Source organism: Nematolebias whitei, chromosome 12, assembly GCF_014905685.2.
Source record: "Nematolebias whitei isolate Nwh7 chromosome 12, NemWhi1, whole genome shotgun sequence".
Taxonomy (NCBI): Eukaryota; Metazoa; Chordata; class Actinopteri; order Cyprinodontiformes; family Rivulidae; genus Nematolebias; species Nematolebias whitei.
This window is the reverse complement of record NC_056509.1, coordinates 46,030,844-46,048,138: the sequence shown is the minus strand read 5'-3', so window position 1 is coordinate 46,048,138 and position 17,295 is coordinate 46,030,844. Positions and strand designations below refer to the sequence as shown.

Below are 17,295 nucleotides of genomic sequence, written 5' to 3'. Positions count from 1 at the left end.
AACCTGAAGCTGAGTTATAAAGTTGTTTCTGGATTATAATCCAGGCCCGACTCCTGCAGAGCTGCAAACATTTTCATATGGGCCAAAACAGTCGGGATGAAAACGCCACCCGGCCACAAACATGTGAATTTATAAAAAATAAATTAAATCACAAACATTTTTGGTGGTTTTGAATCTCAACAACGGTGGACAACATTTTGGAGCAAGCTCGGAATCGTTGCAAGCTTCAAAACATTAATTTTAAAATATGTTTTAACAATTTATTTGGTTTGTTGTGTCTGATGATAAAGCGTAATGTAAATGTCACTAAAACGGCATCGGTTTTGGACCCTCGACCCAAAAAGCTGAAGTTCTGTAAAAACGAACATCTGGCAGTCGCTAAAACTGATTCATAGGTTTGACGGGACTTTAATAATCCACTTGTATGTAGACGATACTTTATATTGCTTTTAAAAATCTGTTTCCCCTTTATTGATTAAATCGACTGCAACATTTTACTTTGAAAACACGATATTCAGACACGTTTTATGAATGATGATCCAAACGTCTTGTAGGTAGAAGTCAAAAGGCATGTGGTGCTTTGTACCATGAAAATTACAATTGTAGCCAAAGATGTTGCTCATTTTGAAAATATTTTCTCTTCATCCGTTTTGGTGTTAAACCTAAAAATTACATTTACAATAAAATTATAACTTAAAAAAGTATTACCTTTAAATTAGCAGGTCAACATGATGCAATCCTTAAAGAGCAGCCGGGGGCTGTACTTCAGACACACACGTACAAGTACCCTGAAGCTGCTCAATGATCCAGGTAGAAATATCTAAAACAAGTTAAATCTGCTCCTCTGGACATTCACAAAAAAAAAAAAAAAAAAAATGTAGAAACGTCTCGGCTTTCATCCAAAAGACTCCGTCTGAAGAAGTCTTCTGGATGAAAGCTGAAACATTTCTACATTTTTATTGTTTTGAATGTCCAGAGGAGCAGATTTAACTTGTTTAGATCCATGAAGAAGGTTCTCCTCTTTCAGAGTGACCTTCTGGTTCTTCTCCTTCTGAAGGCTCTTGTACCCCGACCGCTCGGGTGCCAGCTGTGGGAGTCCTGGTGGTTCCAGATGGAGGCCACTGGGCTCAGTGGGACCTTCAACACTGAAGACTTCCTCAGATCGGTGTCTCGATACGATCCGGTCGGTGACGCGTCTCTTTCCTAATCCTGTCTAATCTATTAAAGTTACAGAGTGTGGACGAGTTGGAAACATCTGGAGGAGGATCGGTGGAAACAGGAAGTACTGAGTATAAACCCATTTAACAAAATAAAACTGCATCTAATTGTCAATCCAGAAAGATGTTATTTATGTCTCTTTAAGAAAAAAAAACAGTTCTCTAAATAAATACACAAACACAGATTGAACATCCTCTAATCCAGTTTAATGTCCTCAGCAGAAAAATGGAACACGATAAAATTAAAAGAAAAATAAAGGACAGAATTATGTTCTTGCTTTATACATTTAACTAAATACGCCACTCTATGCTAGGGTGTAAGTAGGTCAAACTGATATAAGGTTAAATAAACGTTTCTTTAAGAAGGTACAGAAAGATTTATTCTTTTTTCTGTTTCTCGTTAGCACTCAAAAACAAAAGAAACTTAGAAGAAGGAGAAACCGACGATAATCCTCGCAGTTGTCTTGTCACCGGGCACGGGAGGTGGAGGAGGAGAAAGAGCGTGTGCGTGAGGATTAGCATAGTAAAGTGGTGTTTCAGGGGCTTCCAGCCCGGATCAAGTTTTACACAGTTCACTGTGAATCATTAAAAAACGACCGTGTCGAGTCGGAGCTGCAGCTTTCCAAACATGGTCCTGACCATCACTTCAGGTGGGCTGCAGACCCTGGACCTGTTTTTAACAGACTTCTTCGTGTGCAGCTGCTAAACGCCCAAAATCAAAACCAAATCCAAGGAAATTCAAAATAATTAAAGCGACTAAAACGAGAGAAGCAAAACGCACGGCACCAAGTCCAGCAGTCAGACTGCGTCGGGGGGTTCAGGGCGAGGTCGGAGCGGGACGATTCATCAAAGACTGAAGCCACTGGAGCGTCGTGGACACCTGAAGGAAGAGGCGTCTGAACCTGGGACGCCCAACACGACAAACCCACGACGTCCGAGAACTACAGGAGCTGATCGTGTCTCTGCTGAATCAAACATTTCTGTTTCCTAATTACTCCGGTTGTTCAGCTCAGGGATGCACACGTACTACGATACTGTGTACTTGTACGTGAAGGTTTTTAACACTCCAGTACTGACGCCACTTCAGGTGGGTGGGGTGTTTGGCTCTCAGCTGAGCAGTCCCGTCCACCATTAGGACATTAGGACAGGACACCCAGCAGGACTCGTAGAGGGTTACCAACACCAGCGTGGTCTCCTCGTGCACAGGATCCCGACACGTTCACCGCTCACTCTGTCGGCCTCATTTGAGGAGGTAAAGTTCCTCAAACCCATCTTCACAGTAGTTTTATGAAGTGTAACGTCCGTACTTATATCTGTACCAGCAAGTACTTGTACTCTGTAAAAAAACTGCATCTGTCCCCAGTTTAGCTCTGAAACGAACCGATGAGCTTATCGTCACGGCGACGTCACAGAACTGAACCTAGTCTGGAGGGTCTGCAACCTTTTCCACCACAAACAGACATTTCTGGCCCCGACTGAAATAAAGCGGCGTCTATTTGTATCTTAAACATGAAATTTATGACAATTTGTTGGACGTTTAATTAGATAGGATCAATTTTCTTAATGGATGATGGAATTTACTTGAAGTTTTTTATTACATTGTATGAAAGATGGGCCTTCACTTCAGTTCTCAGAATAACTTGGACAAATATGTTTTGATTTCCTGGTGAATTTTCAAAATAAAACCACACGTTTTGGCTGAAAGTTAAATTAACTTGTTGATAAATTGGCTAAGGATCGAACAAACTGGTCGTTTCTCAATTTTCTGTTACAGAAATATTCATTTTGGCAGAAAACTGGGCAACGGCAGCACAATTAGCTTTTCTTATTGTGTTCTAAATATAAATAATAATTTTCATGTTATTTCTGGTCTAAGCTACAAAGAGCCACAGCAGAGGAACTGAAGCGAGGCCCCTCACGTGGCCCCGGAGCCACAGGTTGCACACCCCTAAGTCGAAACTCACAAAGCAGAACTTGTTTAAATGGAAATCAATAGATTACATCCCAAACAGATTTCTAAAAGGAAACAGTAACTAATAAAACGTACGTTGATCTTTTTAGGACATTTTGGTAAAGAACTCTTCCGGTGAACACAGAAGTTCGGTCGTGTTCAGACGGTTCCACCCAGAGACCGAGACAAGAGGGAAGTGGAAGATCTGCTCCAGAGGGTCATGTGAGCGACTCTTGTCCGTTAGTGTTTTTAATGTTTGTCGAGTCCGTGAGAGCAGAGGCGGGGCTCGGCTGCGTCCTCCTCCATCACGCTGAGATCAAGCAGAAATAAAAACAGTGAATCACCATCACAGCCACACACACGAAGAATCACACCAGGGCAGCGTGGACTGCCTCGTGCCACCACGACACCCCCGCACCTGCACAGGTACGGTGCTGCAGGGAACCATGCAACGAGCACCACGGTCACGACGCTGCGCACGGAGCCAAGCGTCCGTGGAAGAAAACAGAAGGCGGCGGGGTTGCAGGTTTGGTGGTCCGGCCGTGGGACAGAGCTGCACCCTCACACCGACGGACCCGAACGAGCGCCGCACGACGACAGTTCGCTCAACTTCCGGTTCTGAACCAAGAAAACGGCGTTGGAGAGGAGACGGTGGCGAGATGCAGCAGAGCTGTGCGTGATGTGTGTCTGACTGGATCTGCGTCCTCCCTCTGACGGTGGGGGTCGGGTTAAGGCTGTGTGAACATGCGGTGCTGAGTGCGCCCCCCCCGCTGCGCCAGCGGTCCGGAGCAGAGTCCAAACAGAAGCTCCGGACGGGGAACCAGGACTTCCAGAGGGTGGTGCCACGCTCGGATCCAGAACCATCGGGGCAGATGCAGGATGTTACAACCAGAACCCCTTCCCTCCACCCTTTTGTTACCCCCCCACCCCTCCCCCCCCCCCCCCCACCCCCCCCCCCCACCTCCTCCCTCACTTTGCAAGTGCCTCATCTCTTACGGGTCAGGGCGCGGCCCATCAGGAGCACTCCTCCCCGATGCGTTGGCACGAGCGGCCCACCTTGCGGTCCAGCTTCACCATCTTGAGGACGGCCTCCTCGCGCCCGCGGCCCAGGTGGTCGAACACGCAGTCGTGCTGCTCAGGTAGACGGTGCAGCATGCAGAACACGTAGCCTGGAAGACAAACACGCGCAGGTTAGCTGACGGCTAACCACGACGGCAGAACCTCAGCGAGGCTGCGACACCGACCGCAGCGGCAGGAGCCCAGTTCCTGCTGCACCAGCTCCAGCTTGGTTTGGCAGCGGTAGCAGCGCCGGCGGTTCTTCTGCTTGGGCGTCCCGCGGGCCTCTTCGCCGCCCCCCTCCTTGTCGTCCGTCCGAGGTCGTTTCTCCGGCGTGGCCTCGCTGTCCGAGCCCGAGGCTGGAGACAGTGGGCGGGGCTTAACGTGGGGCAGATCACACAGAGCTGCTGGCAGGAGGACGGAGGCCGTACCCGACTCACGTGGACGTTTTGTGGGTGTGCACAGCGTGCCCTGGGCCGTTTCTGTGGACGTCACGCCTGAAGGTGGAAAGACACGAGACGAGAGACACGTGAGGGGGAACTCGGGACTCGAGTCCTGTTGTTTTGCAGAAACACGACAACAAGCGGCGAGCGCACGACGCTCCCTTCAGACCTGGACCGTCGTGGGACACGAACATTTCTCACATTAATGAACTTCAGAGTGAAGCAGGAAACCAAACTGTAAATGGATCCTCAGCACCAGAGTTTAATCTTTTAAAAGTTTACAAACTGATATTTAAGAAGCTCTAATGAACGTCGACCTGAAAATAATTATCTGTGGAGTTCTGCATCGTCGTTTTCTACAAACGTTTAACAGAAAAGGGACATTTCTGTGAAAAAATAATAAAAATGTGATATAACGGGTGTTAAAAGCAACATTTTAATGGCTCAGTGGTGGAAAGTGACCCAGTTTAAGGACTGGTTTAGAAGCTAAACTGGCTCCGCACCTGGAAAATTAAAAAGGGGCGCCCTGTTTGTACGACGGTGGGGAAATGCTGCATATAAATAAACATATTTAATATATTTTAAACGCTTGAATGTTTTCAAAGAACTGAAACGCTGCTGCACTTTTGTTCAAAGTCGTCACGTCATTTCATTCTTGACTATTCATAAATCTGTTATCGTTTATTTAAACATCATATAACGGGGCAAATGAAAAATGTGATTACGTCATTAAAGAAGAAAAATAATTGGAAAAACAAAAAGTTAAGAGAATTTAAAACATTTTAAAGAGCTCTACTTACGAACAAGTCTGAATGTTTGAACCCGTTCAGAGTTTTGAGTTGAATATTACAAAAAGACAAAATGTCTATTAAAACCTGAAAACTAAATATATTCATAGAGAAATGCGTTTTATTTATTCTGGTTTTATTTTGTCAACGCGTCAGCTCCTATTAAAGAAAAACATCTGATCCTCGTCTCTGTTACATTTAGACAAAAGGCCGAGGTGTACGAACTGTCCCACCATAAAACCATCAAGCTGCCGTCAGGAAGGAGGAACCAGTGAGGAACCAGTGAGGAACCCACTGGTGGCGATCACCTCCTGCTCTCTGCAGCGCTCGCTGCTGCTTTAATTTAAAGAGCGCTTCAGAGATTCAGGGCCGCACCAGTTCGTGTCCAGCTCCGTTTCCTAAACCAGTCTACATGCCTGAACTTTCCACTGGTGAGAAGACGAAAAGAACAAACTGTTCAGTCTCTTCTCCTTTTCCTGAAGATGCTTTAGATAAATACTGGACTGCATCATTCAGCCGTGGGAGCCACCTCACGGTTCAGCAGAAGCCACATTAAGCAGATTATTTTGTCGGTTTATAAAACACCGGTCGTACCTTCTGTCCTGCTGGAGAACATGGACGAGGGCTCTTGGGCTGACGGAGGCTCCGAGCCGGAGGGCAGCGACAACGATAGGGCTTGGCTACTGCTACTGCTGGTCTCGCTACTGAAAACAGGCGATGGGCTACTCCCGGTGCTTTGGATTGGCTTGGAGGTGCAGTCCTCCTCTGGCTGCTTCTTCTGGACGTCTGAGACGGAGGACAGAGGACAGTGACCGCAGGACACGGACAAACCACAACACACAAACACAGGAGGGAAGACGTGCTACGCCCATGTTCCCCGTCGCTGAAGGATATAAATAGTGAATGTTTGTATTTAGGAGTGTTTTTCTGGACTGGAGTGGCACATGGGATGAACCTCAATGGTTTTCAACAAGACATTAAAGTGGGAGGAGCTACACTGTGGAGAACTCAGGAAGTGCTTTTTGGTTTTTCTTGTCCGAGATGATGCAGAGTGATGGATCCTGGTGAGTGGAATTTATTCACCACCACGTGCAGTGCTGGAGCCAGGGGGTGGCCAATGGTGGCCTTGGCCCCCATAAATTAATCTTCTGCCATTCCAGTTATTTGAGGAAACGACACCTTCAAGCAAAATAAAACTAGAAACCATGGTGGTTTCCTCACATCATAGAGGTTGTTCTCATATTTTATTTATTTCCCACCACCCCTCTTCATTTTGCGACGGAAGACAAAAAGCAGAGAAATAAACCCCAGAAAAGTTGTGAAAACACTGTGACCCAGCTCGAACTCATCTCCTCCTTACGGTTTCCTCTTCCAACAGATGTGAATGGTCGTTAAACAGTAACCAGTTGGAGCATCGTTAGCTTCTTTAAAGGAGAAAATCCACATCAACTGTGGGTGAAAACGCAAACGGAGCTCCATCAAATGACCCTGCACAGAAAACGGTACGAGGAACCAGTCTCAACTTTCCATGAGCTCGTTGGTCAAACAGGAAAATTAACCAGCGATCCCTTTGAGTAATGGATATTTAAACCAGTTTGTTTTGGATTGGAAGAAATCTTGGGTTTTAGGTTCTGCAGATGTTCTTTTGGCTTCTTATCACATAAACTACAATTTAATTAAACACCTAACATTCCTTAAAGGATTAAATCTCACCCGCCACCTTCTCTGCCAGTTTGAGTGATGGCTCCAAACAGTGGGCTCAGTGGGCTCAGTGGGCTCCAACATCATCTCGTGGTGTTTGGCAGCAGCGAGACTCGTCCGTCTTAGACACGACTCATGAGACGGCCTCGCCTCCGTCTTCACTGAGAGCTCAGAGACGTCTGCCTCCGTTTTCACACAAACACTTTTAACTTAAGACTTTCAAAGATGCAGAACAGTTCCCGTGTTTCTCTGAATTGCAGGACCATAAATTACAGAGCGAGATCCTGGACTCTGCTCAGATTTGATCCAACGTGCAGATGTTTTACTTCAGAGGAGTTGAGGGACGTCAGAGCGGGTCTGCCTCTTTCACCTCCTTCTGCTCAGCGTCCGTCCTCGTGTGTATCGAGTCTATTCTGAGCAACTGTCGGGCCGGGCCCTGCGGTCCTCCCAGTCTGCAGCGCTCCACGGTTGCCATAGCTACAGACGGAGCCACAGTGCATCTTCATCTGGTCCACCTCAACCAGCCGGGAGACGACAACAACTTCTACACATGTTGAAACTTAAAGTAATTGTACTCATTAAAGTACAAAATGGTCTTTGAACTTTTTGTGTAACGTCCTGGAAACTTATTGTTCTTGAAGTGTTTTTGTGCGACTGTGGCAGCAATATTGTCCTTTCTCCTGAGCAGGACTTGTGAGTTTGAACATCTGGAAGTGAGAATAAACGACAAAAGGCGGCTTGAATCAGACGTGGAGCCGTTTGCATCGTTCTTATTAGAGACGAGCTGCCGTCGCCCCAGACGCGCGCAGGGGACCTGAAATGCACTCGTGCACGCGGGAGTTTGAATCTTTGGAGTAAAATGTGGCACCTCTGTAGTCAAGCAACAGCTGTGCAGGTTGGATCACTGGAGAGCAACATCGCAGCAGCAACTTGTTCAAACAGGAACACACTCACAAACAAATAAACAAATAAACATCAACGTGTTGTTCACACGTCTGAAAACAACCAATCACCTGAAAGTTGTCGTTAACGTCTCGATTTAATTAAACTCTCAGACATTAGGTTTAGAAAAGAAACATCACAAGCAACAACTTTCTGATCACTCAGTCTAATCAATCAGCATTTAATCGTTCAATCGTTAGGGCCGAAAAACTGAAGAACTAAAACTGAATTATAGTCGAACAAAAGGTTAAATCTGTGACGCTGAAGGTTTCAGTTAACACGGTTTTATCACAAATTCCACCCACCCATCCATCCATCCATCCATCCATCCATCCATCCATCCATCCACCCACTGTGCCAGAGGCGGGGGACACTCTCTGTCCATCATAGAGACAAACGAGACATTCATTCTCTCTCTCACCTAGGGACAATTGAGAGTTCCCAATCAGCCTAACGTGCATGTTTTTTGGTCTGTGGGAGGAAACTGGAGCACCCGGAGAAAACCCACGCAGTATAGAGAGAACATGCACACTCCACCCAGAAAGGCTCCGGGCCAGGAATTTAACCGGCGACCTTCTCACCGAGAGTCGGCAGCTCTACCAACTGCGCCACCGTGCCGCCCTATCAAACAGTTTCTGATGGGTCTGTTGCTAACTTGAACAGAAACAGTCGTTTTTTTTGTCTCACTTCCACGATGACACGACTCGTCAGCTGCACCGTCCAACCACAACACAACTTTTGTCACACGCACCAAAAAAAAAAGAAGAAGAAAAAAGGTTTAAAAAAAATTTAAATAAATATTTATATATAAGTAAATAGAAAAGGAGCAAAAAGTTTAATCCACTCAAAAGAAGGATCTAAAGTCCATCCATTCATGTAGTCTCTGTTAATTATTTTATCACCTTTTTGTGTTTTACAACCTTTGTTGGGAGATGAAATGCAAGCGTACCCTGGAATAATCATAAAATAAAACGTTTAAAATGAATATATTGAGACTTACCAGCAAAACATTTGGAGCAAAGGTTCATAGTTTTACTTGACCTGTGAGGACAGCAGAAATTGCACAAGTTAATAAATGTTTCAAAAATCCATCCTTTGCTAAAATGTTTCTGTCTACTTGACAATCAAGGTCTAATTAAAACAATAGATTGAAGACAAAACGGTCATTAAATCAGAATCACGGGCAGTTTACGCCGCTGGTCAATAAAAACAAAACCATTAAATAACCGTTTCCCTTCCCTGGTGTCCAATAACCGTGTCACCGTTATTGGGCTGAATAAACGATATCTTAGAAGACAAAAACAAGTTATGAAATGTGAAGAAATCAATCGACCGGTTATTCCTTTATTAACATCTCAAACAACAGTTCGGAGTTAAACAGAACACCTTATGTAAACCCGTCCACGCCCAGGAGCCTTGTTGTGTTCATTATTATGGAAGAGGAGCTTTAATGTCATCAGAAATTCAAGTCATAATCTGTTGTTTTACACCAGAATCATTTCGTTTTAATGAAGTCATTCATTTGACTTTTAGTGTTGATGAATTATTGTCGAGCTTCAGCACAAACAGGTCTGTGCTACTCACCTAGTCATGCAGATTTCTGATAAACTTGGGTCAACACCATTTGTCTTTGTTAAAATGATAAACATCCTTCTTAAAACATATTTTAATAAAGGTGAGTTCATCTATTTTTACATGCATTGTACTGTGAACATGTAGAATATTCTGTGAACAATATCTCCGTCTCCTACCGCTTATCCGTAGACGGTTCGCGGAGGCAACAGGTCCAAGGAGAGGAACACAGACCGCCCTCTCCCCACCGTCACTTTCCAGCTTGTTCTTGGGGACCCCAAGGTGTTCCCAGGACAGAGAAGATACACAATCCCTCCAGTGAATTCTGGGGCTTCCCCAGGGCGTCCTACAGATGGGACGTGCCCGGAATACCTGTAAAGAAAGGCGTCCAGGAGGCATCCTAATCAGAGGCCCAAACCACCTCAACTGACTCCTTTCGATGCGGAGGAGCAGCGGCTCTACTCCAAGCTCCCCACGGATGATGGTGCTCCTCACCCCATCTCTAAGGCTGAGCCCGGCCACCCTGAGAAGGAAGCCCATTTTGGCTGCTTGTATCCATGATTTGCATCATGATCTAAACCTCAAGCCCAAAGGTGAGGGTCGGTGGTACATAGACAGACCAGTAAATACAGAACTTTGCCTTTCGAGTCAGCTCTTCCATGACTGACTGAACTGACACCCTTATTAATGAGGATGAGGCCCCAATCCGTTGATCCATCTTCTGCTCCATCCTACCATCACTTATGAACAAGATGACCAAATACTTTAACTCCTCCACCGGAGGTAAACACTCTCCCCTGATCCGGAGGTGGCATTCCACCTGTTACCAGTCGAGAACCATGGTCTCAGACTTTATGGAGCTGACTCTCATCCCAGCTGCTTCACACTCAGCAGCAAACCACCACAGTGCACGCTGAAGGTTTTGGCCTTAGGATGCCAACAAAAATACAGCATCCGCATAAAGCAGAGATGTGACCCTGAGGTTCCCAAACCAGACACCCTCCTCTCCATCACTGTGTCTCCAGATCCTGTCCATGAACACCACAAACAAGATTGGAGACAAGGGGCAGCCCTGGCGGAGTCCAACCCGCACTGGGAATGCGCTTGACTTTGTGCCAAGAATGTGGACATAGTGCCTTCTTTTGTTATACAGCTTGACGGCCTCCATCAGCTCTGCCCCTCTCTTAACCCAAGTATCCAAGATATAGGGCCGCAGTTCTGATGACATGATTACAAAATTAATCATCAACTTTTGACCTAAGATGGCCTGGTACCAAGGTATTTGCTATGGACAACATATGCGTAGCATAGAAGTCCAATAGCAAACACTATTTGGGTTCAGATCAGGGAGGACGTTCCTTACAATAACCCCCTTCCAGAATTCAATTATTTAAATAGCGCCAAATCACAACAAAGTTGTCTCAGGGCACTTTACAGGAACATTCACATACATAGAAAAGCCAATTAGTAAAGTTCTCTATCTAAGGAAGCCAGAAGACTCCCATCATTGCCCACATGGGCATTGAAGTCACTTAGTAGAACGATGGAATCCCCAGATGGCACCCCTTCCAGGACACCATCCAGAGACTCCAGAAAAGCCAGGTAATCTGAACTGATGTTCGGTGCAGAAGCACAAACAAGTCAGAACCTTCCCTCCTGCAGCCTGAATCTGCAGAGACAAAACACTCTCATTCACCAGGGAGAACTCCACCACCGAGGCCTCTTTCCCTGGGCAACCCCAAAGCAGAAGAGTCTAGCTGGTCTCCAGGTGTTGGGTTCCAGAGCCCAAGCTGTGTGTAGAGGTGAGCCCAACTATTTCAAGTTGGTACCGCTCAACCTCACACACAAGCTCCGGCTCCTTATCCTCCAGTGTCGTGACATTCCACACCCCTAGCGCTAGTCTATGCCACGCGGAATCAGCATGGCCAGAGACCCTCCCTCACCTAACGCATGACATACACAGCACGCATCCTTGACAGACCTCTCAGCAGGTGGTGGGTCCATATGGAGGGAGCAATCTGTTATTTCTTCCTGTTTTGCCAGGCCGAGCCCCTGGAAGCTCGACCACCAGGCGCTCGCCGGTGAGCTCCCCACCAGGTCTGGCTCCAGGGAGGTGCCCCGGTGTCCCTTTTCCACGTGAGGTTTCCTGATGCATTTATCGTTTTCATCAAGGTTTTGAATCGCTCTTAGTCTGACCCCTCCCACGAGGCCTGTTTGCCATGGGAGACCCTATCAGGGGCTGATGCCCCCAACAACATAGCCCCCAGGATCACAAGGGTACTCAAACCCCTCCACCACGTTAAGGTGGCGATTCTGCGGAGAGGAATATTCTCAATCGATATTTGGAAATAAAAAAATAAAACGGACTAATGTTAATTTGCGCTGCCACTTTAAATCTTAGCAGATTCGTTGCTGTGTAGTTCTGTGTCCCAGTAATTACCATAGCTTCCTGTATTAAAAAAACACGTTAGCTAAGTTCTCACATCTTTTTCATATTTTCTTCGCTGAATCCTGAACAAAACCAGTCTGTGAATAATAACTGAAGTTATAACGTGACTGTCTTTATTAATGAATTGGAAATTTTTGATTTGCGTTTAAATTTCCAGTGATGCTAACACAACGTTAGCTTTTCGGAGGATTTTTCAACGTTAATTTATCATTCATGCTAACTGTTGGTCAGCAACCGTGAACTGATATGTCCATGTGTAAATTTATATTTGTTTCTGGATTTCATTTTCACAGTAATTTAAGTAAACAATTCACACAAACCTTATAATCTAGAGGCATCGACGATCGTTTTATAATCCCATCAGAGCTGTGTGAACCATAATCTAATCAAACTGCGAGAGGCCTAAAGATTCCCAGCCCTGCATTTTCTTAGGTAAACACATTTTATAAATGGCTCTTCTGTAACGTGATGCTGATTCAAAGACAATGGCCGGCTGTTCGTCCCTTACAGATTAACGTAATCAAACTTAAACAATGAGGAACGTGATGAGCTTTCCTCTCTCATCGCTTTATAACGACTGTTAGAACGTCAGCTTGAGGCACATCTTTCCCTCACTTTCTGGCAACGTCTTTAATGTCCACACCAACACAATACTCCACGCTGAACCATTTCTGTCAGCGTTCAGTCCTCAATAGCCAAACGCTGGAACTTCATGGGTTATTCTGCTCATTGTTCCAACATGTGACTGAAGTCTCTGTTGGCTTTGACGTTAGCCAAGGTGATGATTGTTAACCTGCTTTTTCTGCTGCATTTGAATGACAGCAAATTAAATGAATTTACACAAATATTTCAGACCCAACGCTACTAAAGATTTGCATGACCTGGTCTTTATCGTTTTAAAGCCCCAACAGACAAACTGCCGGCTTCAAATGCCCCAAGCAGACGACAAAGGTATAAAACTTTAGTAGTGGATGGATTTATTACACCCAGTAGTTAAAACAAAACCGAACACCACTCGGTCTTGGATGAGATACAACAGGAGACGGTTTCAGGGATTGTTTTGAACTGGATATACTGCAAGGTTTATTAATGTCAGCAGGTTAGGGTCATAGTTTTCATCTCTCTTATGCAATTAGTTTTATGATTATTTTGATTTTCATTGTGAAAGTTGGCATTTTAGTTGCATTACAACTGTTGTGTTTTTTATTTTAAGGTGAAAAAACACAGCAGATATGCAAAAATGAAAATAAAATAGTTACAGTAAGTACTTGTACAGCGTGGGAAGTACCTGGAACACCTGCCTCGTCCATTACCTGGCGAGTACTAGGCTGAATTAATGCTACAAAAATTTAAAATTGTTGTTGTCAACCTTAATCAAGAAAGTTATTACACCCTACTGGAGAGTGTGCAACTTTAGAATTACCATTAAAACATTGAAAAAAACTTGTTATCTTTGAAAACGTCAGATTTTAAAAGTACAACTTGTACAAACAAGTACACTGAAATATTCACAACTTCAAATGCCACGAAGACTGGTTAACAAACCTAAAGTAAGAAACAAAATCCACAATATTTTACTGATATTAATGGTGAATGTGACCTTAAACTTAAAAATATGTAAGAAACATTAGTGACCACGTGCTTGTTGTGCATGTACAGAAACAAAGTGACGGTATGAGTAGGTCGACAGCAGCACCAATGGAAACAGCAGTCTGGGATGGTTATCATATTGCCCCGTGGTGGATGATGCCAGTGGCAGGCCGGGTAGACAAGTATTCAGATTCCCAGTCCTGCTGGTGTCAAGTCCAGGGCTGAGCGTCCACCTGTACTAGGTACGATCTAAAGTGCACACGAAAGAAACGCCTGGCACACATCAAATCTAGTGGGCAACTCGTTCAGCTACTAGAGGGCCTGAACAGGAGTTAAATTAATATTCAAATGTTTGAACATTCAACTACAGCTGATACAGTAAATTTATCAGTTCGGCCAAGTTGCACTCCACCTCCCGCTTGATCCCAGATTTTTAACCTTCACAGTCGATTTTTATTCACACGTAGTTGCAGATTCACGTCTTCTTGAGGACGTCCTACTTGTTGGGACTCCTCCGTGTTGTTAACCCATACGGCCAGCCTAACGCAGGTCAGTCACGTGACTCGAGCGTCCACACGGTTCCCTACAGAGCCAAAGTACACGATGTGCGTACTCGCACTTCAGAATTACATATACGTGGAAAAACTACAGGAGTAAAGTCAGACTGAATCGTTTGATATAGTTCAGGATATAATGTTAATGTTTTATAATTTATCATGATCAAAGTACAACTTAGAGCTTTAAGACGTGATCTTAAACCAACAAAATGCAGTTAACAGTTGTCACACAACTTAAAGGTGTTGCGTTCAGGATGGCGTGGGACAGAACAGCAGCTCCACTTCGTCACCTGACATTGACAGGTGGGTTTGGTTCGCAAACTAGACACCACAAAATGAGGCCAAACTGGCAGAGGGGGTCTAGTTATGAAACGCCAACACAACATTGTTGTGTGTTGATGAAACCTCAGAACACGAGTGTTGTATTCCTGCCACCCAGAAATCATTACCAAATAGATCCGTTCACTTATGAAACTGAGATAAACTCACTGGTTTGGGAGAATTTAACGCAGGGGTGTCAAACTCAATTACAAAAGGGGGCCAAAATTAAAACCTTTGTCAAACTAAGGGCCGGTTTCAGAATCTACATTAACTCAAGTTAGATACCCAACATCTTTTCTTGGTGACAGGTTCCTCAACAAGAGTTTGATTGGTCTCGTGTGACGTCCTCTGTTGCACTTTTGACATCATAATCAAAGATTACTGAAAAAAATATATTAAATGATAAAAGTATTTTACATTTAAAATAACATCTTGGGGGCCAGATAAGATGTCAATGAGGGCCACATCTGGCCCCCGGGCCTTGAGTTTGACACATATAGCATCAAACTGAATTTAGTCCTGTTTCCAATCACTGAATCAACGAATCACTGAATCAACGAATCACTGAATCACATCCGGTTTGCAACACACATCCACTATTTCTGACAAGACACGAAGGGTGTAAAACAAGCAGAAAAAAAAGCGCTTTAAACGCGCGTGTGTTGAATAAAAGTGTGTTTTATTTACTAAGAGTTTAGTATTTATCATTAAGAGCCGGTAGAAACACGGCACGTTTGAAAAGAACCTGCTGGCAATAAATCATCTCCCATTTCGAGTCCGTCATGTCCCGGGTTTAAAAACAGCCTTTGAACGCAACCCAGCCTGGTTCTGGACGACTCGTCGTCTTTAAGGAGCTCCATCTTCACAAAAGTTGTACATTTGATGGGTTTTAACTCGTTTTCGCGAGCTAGGATCGGTTTATTTGTAAGCTAACTTCCCAACCCCCCACCCTCGGCCTGCTCGGCAGAACAACAACAATGGAAGGTTTGAACCCGTCCGGTCCATTTCATCCGGATTTACCTCTGGGTTAAAGATAAGCTGGGTTATATCGGGATAACTTACCCCCAAAATCCACAGGGACACCTGGGAGGTACTAGAGTCGAAGGTTTGCTTCGTTCACTTGTGTCTCCCATGACTTCCTCCCCCGGAAAAAAATTAAAAAAAGATCCGATATGGAGAACTCGAGGCCGGGGATGAGTCCGAGGCCTGCTCCGTCACTGAGGAACACGGTCCGAATATCAAGTTGGACGAAAAAACAAAAACACAAAATGTCCTGAAATGTAAAGTCCACACGCCGGGTGAGGAAGGGCGGTGAGGCCGATCCGTGCGGGCCGCAGAAAGCCTCCGCTGGAGCGGAACAAAACGGCTCAGTTCGGTGTAATTGAACGCCTCTCAATCAGCTGGACGTTGAGAACGGAGGGTCGTCCCGGCGCCGAGAGCGGCTTTAAAAACTACCAAAAAGCGACCAGCTGTGCGGGGAAACACATGAAACACAACTAGGGCGACGCGAAAGACGAGGAAGGGTGAGATAAAAGAGGAAAAAAAGAAAAATAGATTAAGACCGTCCCTTCCCGACCAGCTCGGGACCACCCCTGCTCCACACGTCCGCACGTCAGACCGGAAACGCGTTTATCAAACCAGAAAAGTCAACAAGAGCCGACCGAAGAACGAAACAAACCGAAGAAATAATGAAATATTACTCCGCAGAACATGTAGAGAGGAAAATGTTATGATTCTTAAATCTTAATGGTGTTAACAAAGGGGACAAATATGGATAGTTAGTCCGGCTTTGATCACTGGCTTTAGAGTGCTCTGTTTTACCGGAGTACAGTGAACACAACACGGGGAAAACTTTTAATCAACATAAACTTTATGTAATTATTTTTCTGGCTCACGTTCTGGTTAGTTTATTGAAGTTAAAAATAAAGATTTATTTTATTTGTTTAGTAAAAGAGAATAATAAACAGACATAATTGTTAAAAATTGACTTTTGAGTCCACAACTTGTTGACTAAAGCAGAATTATTTGTATTTATTTACCCTTTATATTAATAAAGGTAGTCTTATTGAATCACGAGAACTTATTTTCAAGAGACCTGTTTGGGAGCAGATGGTGGGGGTTAAGTGCCTTGCTCAAGAGCCCAGGGTGTAGGCAGGTGCTAGTGTTTCACCTTTTCATTCCACATTTTGATGTCTGGGAGTTGAACCTGCAACTTTCTTATCACAGGCCCATCTTTAACTTCTGCATCACCACTCCCCAATTAATCTCACATTTATTAAAATGTGTTATTATTCAAGTTATTTACCAAATAAACTTCCATCCAGGTGTTCACCAGGATTCTTAAAATTAGGTTCACATCTAAAAAAAAAAAAAATGCCTCGAGTTGTTTCTGTTTTTACAACTCAGCTGAATTCTTGATTCTTTCCGAGGCTAATATTTGGATTAGTTTACAAATAAAATAAAACTTGGATTTACTCTTTTTTTTTTCAGTAGAAAATATAATTAACAGACCAATAAAGAAAAGTGCCTTTTCTCAACTTCAGTTAAATATTTTCATGATTTAGTCCAATATGTAAGTTTTATTACACATTATTGACCAAACACAGAATTAAACTTTTCTTAAAGATGTGATATTTGCTCAAACACCTGTGAACACATTGTTGCAGAAAACATTTATTATTACTTGTATGAATTTCCCCACTGAGGGA

At 44.3% G+C, this 17,295-nt stretch overlaps 1 protein-coding gene across 3 annotated transcripts; it reads right to left on the bottom strand.

Annotated features, from left to right (window-relative positions):
• Positions 1 to 1,417: 1,417 nt before the first annotated feature.
• On the bottom strand, positions 1,418 to 16,286 carry zfand3 (zinc finger, AN1-type domain 3). 3 transcript variants are annotated; one of them, XM_037685962.1, is made up of 7 exons: positions 15,650 to 16,286; positions 9,099 to 9,139; positions 6,050 to 6,241; positions 4,656 to 4,721; positions 4,413 to 4,583; positions 4,165 to 4,337; positions 1,418 to 3,478 (listed from the first exon to the last, which is right to left on the bottom strand). In XM_037685962.1, the coding sequence occupies exons 1-6, from the start codon at positions 15,718 to 15,720 to the stop codon at positions 4,183 to 4,185; spliced, it is 696 nt and encodes a 231-aa protein (XP_037541890.1). In that variant the 5' UTR covers positions 15,721 to 16,286; the 3' UTR covers positions 1,418 to 3,478; positions 4,165 to 4,182. The 3 variants fall into 3 exon arrangements, with proteins under 3 accessions (XP_037541890.1, XP_037541889.1, XP_037541891.1); XM_037685961.1 differs by having other exon boundaries at positions 4,413 to 4,721; XM_037685963.1 differs by lacking the exon at positions 15,650 to 16,286 and adding an exon at positions 9,850 to 9,986 and having other exon boundaries at positions 4,413 to 4,721.
• Between the last annotated feature and the right edge of the window lie 1,009 nt (positions 16,287 to 17,295).

Excerpts from the sequence above, each read along its gene's own strand:
- zfand3 (XM_037685961.1), bottom strand. The coding sequence starts at position 15,720 with ATGGGAGACACAAGTGAACGAAGCAAACCTTCGACTCTAGTACCTCCC. Across the intron at positions 4,722-6,049 it reads GTTCTCCAGCAGGACAGAAG|GCGTGACGTCCACAGAAACG; the intron begins GTACGACCGGTG and ends TTCCACCTTCAG. Across the intron at positions 4,338-4,412 it reads ACTGGGCTCCTGCCGCTGCG|GCTACGTGTTCTGCATGCTG; the intron begins GTCGGTGTCGCA and ends TTTGTCTTCCAG.